The 2,109-nt window shown below is 45.2% G+C and overlaps 1 protein-coding gene across 1 annotated transcript; it reads right to left on the bottom strand.

Annotated features, from left to right (window-relative positions):
* Window positions 1-645: 645 nt before the first annotated feature.
* Window positions 646-2,109, bottom strand: LOC139285870 (UDP-glucuronosyltransferase 2B14-like). Its single transcript, XM_070906545.1, has one exon. The coding sequence runs from the start codon at window positions 2,107-2,109 to the stop codon at window positions 646-648; it is 1,464 nt and encodes a 487-aa protein (XP_070762646.1).

Genomic DNA, 2,109 nt, shown 5'->3' on the forward strand with positions numbered 1-2,109 from the left:
TCTCTCATTACGGCTGCAGCTCCTGAGGGAAATACAACGAAGGGGCTGATGGAAAGAGAGTTTCTACTTTGTCATCAATAAATGGGGAGCAGCTGTGCGCATTGCTGTGAATAACTTCTGTGCATACAGAAGAGGCTTCAACAGTGAGCCAAATAGCTTCTTATAATGAGTGACAGCAGTGTTAGCAGCCTGCACTAAAAATACACTTCTAATCAGATAGCAAATATCTCAGTTAACTTCTAATCAGCATTTCTAGGCGCTCGCTGTGCCTGCTAAACCTGAATCTGGGTTGAGTCACACTGGTATTCACCCTGTCCTTCCTTGGAAAGGGTTGGCCCATTCTCATTGTTGCTTTGGAAAAAGCCTCACACAACCGACCATTAATGGAACAAATTCCAACCACAATTCCCCTGCTGCACCTCAAGGGGGCCTATAGCCAATGGACATGGGGGAACCTGTTTTATGGTTGCATTTTTGTTTCAGGAAATTGATGCTATGACGGCTTTACATATTTATTTAATAATCAAGAGTCATGAGAGAGTGATTTAGATAACCTCTCTTTTCAGCTAATTGAGCTAAAATCCCAAACAACATGATTGTGTATAATATCTTTGTAGAAGGAGCAGGATAGAGTTGGGTGTCTTGTCATTTTTTATTTGTTTTTATTTTCAAGCATATAAATCTGAAAGTCACAAGAGGGAGAAAGATGATCACCACAGCAGTAGCCAGCAAAGACAGAAGTACATCAACAGAGTGGTAGGAGTACCAGGGCAGTCTGTAGGACTCTGTTCTCAGGTGAGCTGCACCTTTGTGTCTCATGACAAACTCTATCCAGAAGAGGGCGGTATCCAGCGGCTTCATCGGCTGATCTCTGTGCAGCCTGGAGAGTCTCTGCATGTTCATCCTGTAGGAGGGCTCGTTCAGGACTTCCTGTATGGCCTTCAGGAAGTTGTCGTCTTTGTCCACCGTATTAATGGTTAGAAGCTTCGCCGCTCCTCTCTCCTTCAGCCGCAGCAGGTTGTCGTATTGGTCGAAAAACACAGGCAGACCCACAACCGGGACTCCGTGATAAATAGCTTCTTGAACTCCGTTTGTTCCTCCGTGAGCCACAAATAGTTTTGTCTTGGGATGTCCTAAAAGATCATTCTGCGGCATCCAGTCGACTATTAGAGTGTTGTTGCCCAGAGTGGCTGGTCTGTCACCTTTATGCCTCCAGATGACTTTCTGAGGCAATTTGGCAAAAGCTGCAGCGATCTCGTTTGTCATGTCAGCAGGAAGCTCACTCACAAAAGTCCCCAGAGACATGATGATGACTCCGTGCTCTCCAGAGCTCTGCACAAACTCCTCCAGGTATTCAGGTAAAGGTTGGGCGGGTTTACACTGGAAGCCTCCCATATAGACAACATTAGGCATGGTGGGACGAGGGAACTCAAACACAAAGTCCACTCTCATGAGCCACAGATCTGCTCCCTGTAATAAGTCACTATATCTGACTTCTGGGCCAAAGAACTGATCACAAACAGCTTGATACTGAGGGCGTATTAAAAATCCATCCTGAGCTTGCCAAATGACATAGAAAAGGAGATTTTTGACTCTTTGTATAAAAGTCATTTTGTCAGACAGTCCTGAGCCGGTCATTGGGATGTAAGATAAAGGAGAAGGCGCTATGGCCAAGTGTCCCTCTCCGCTGGTTGTCCACCGCACATTATAGACCAAAGGTAGCTTAAGAGCGTGAGCCAACATTATACCTGCACCCCATGCTGGGTCAGTGAGGACCAGGTCATACTGTCTCTCCTTTAAAGCATTCATTAAGTCTTTATCTTTAAACATACGGGTAGCCATCTTGCACATTATTCTATGCATGTTAAACATCGCAGTAAACATCTCAAGCTGCAAACTTGCAAAGCTCAAAACGGAGCTCTCCCCCCTTTCTATATCAATAATCTCTTCCAGGATGGGGTTGATGAAGTCATGATTAAAGGCTTCAGTGACAGGAACTGTGATTGTCTTGTAGTGCGGAGAGTCATCCTGGATGTACCAGCTTTTATTGGTACGTACCACATCGACAAAGTGTCCTCGAGAGTGGAGAGCTTTGATCATGATGTCCAT

Source organism: Enoplosus armatus, chromosome 1 (assembly GCF_043641665.1).
Source record: "Enoplosus armatus isolate fEnoArm2 chromosome 1, fEnoArm2.hap1, whole genome shotgun sequence".
NCBI classification, from domain to species: Eukaryota; Metazoa; Chordata; class Actinopteri; order Centrarchiformes; family Enoplosidae; genus Enoplosus; species Enoplosus armatus.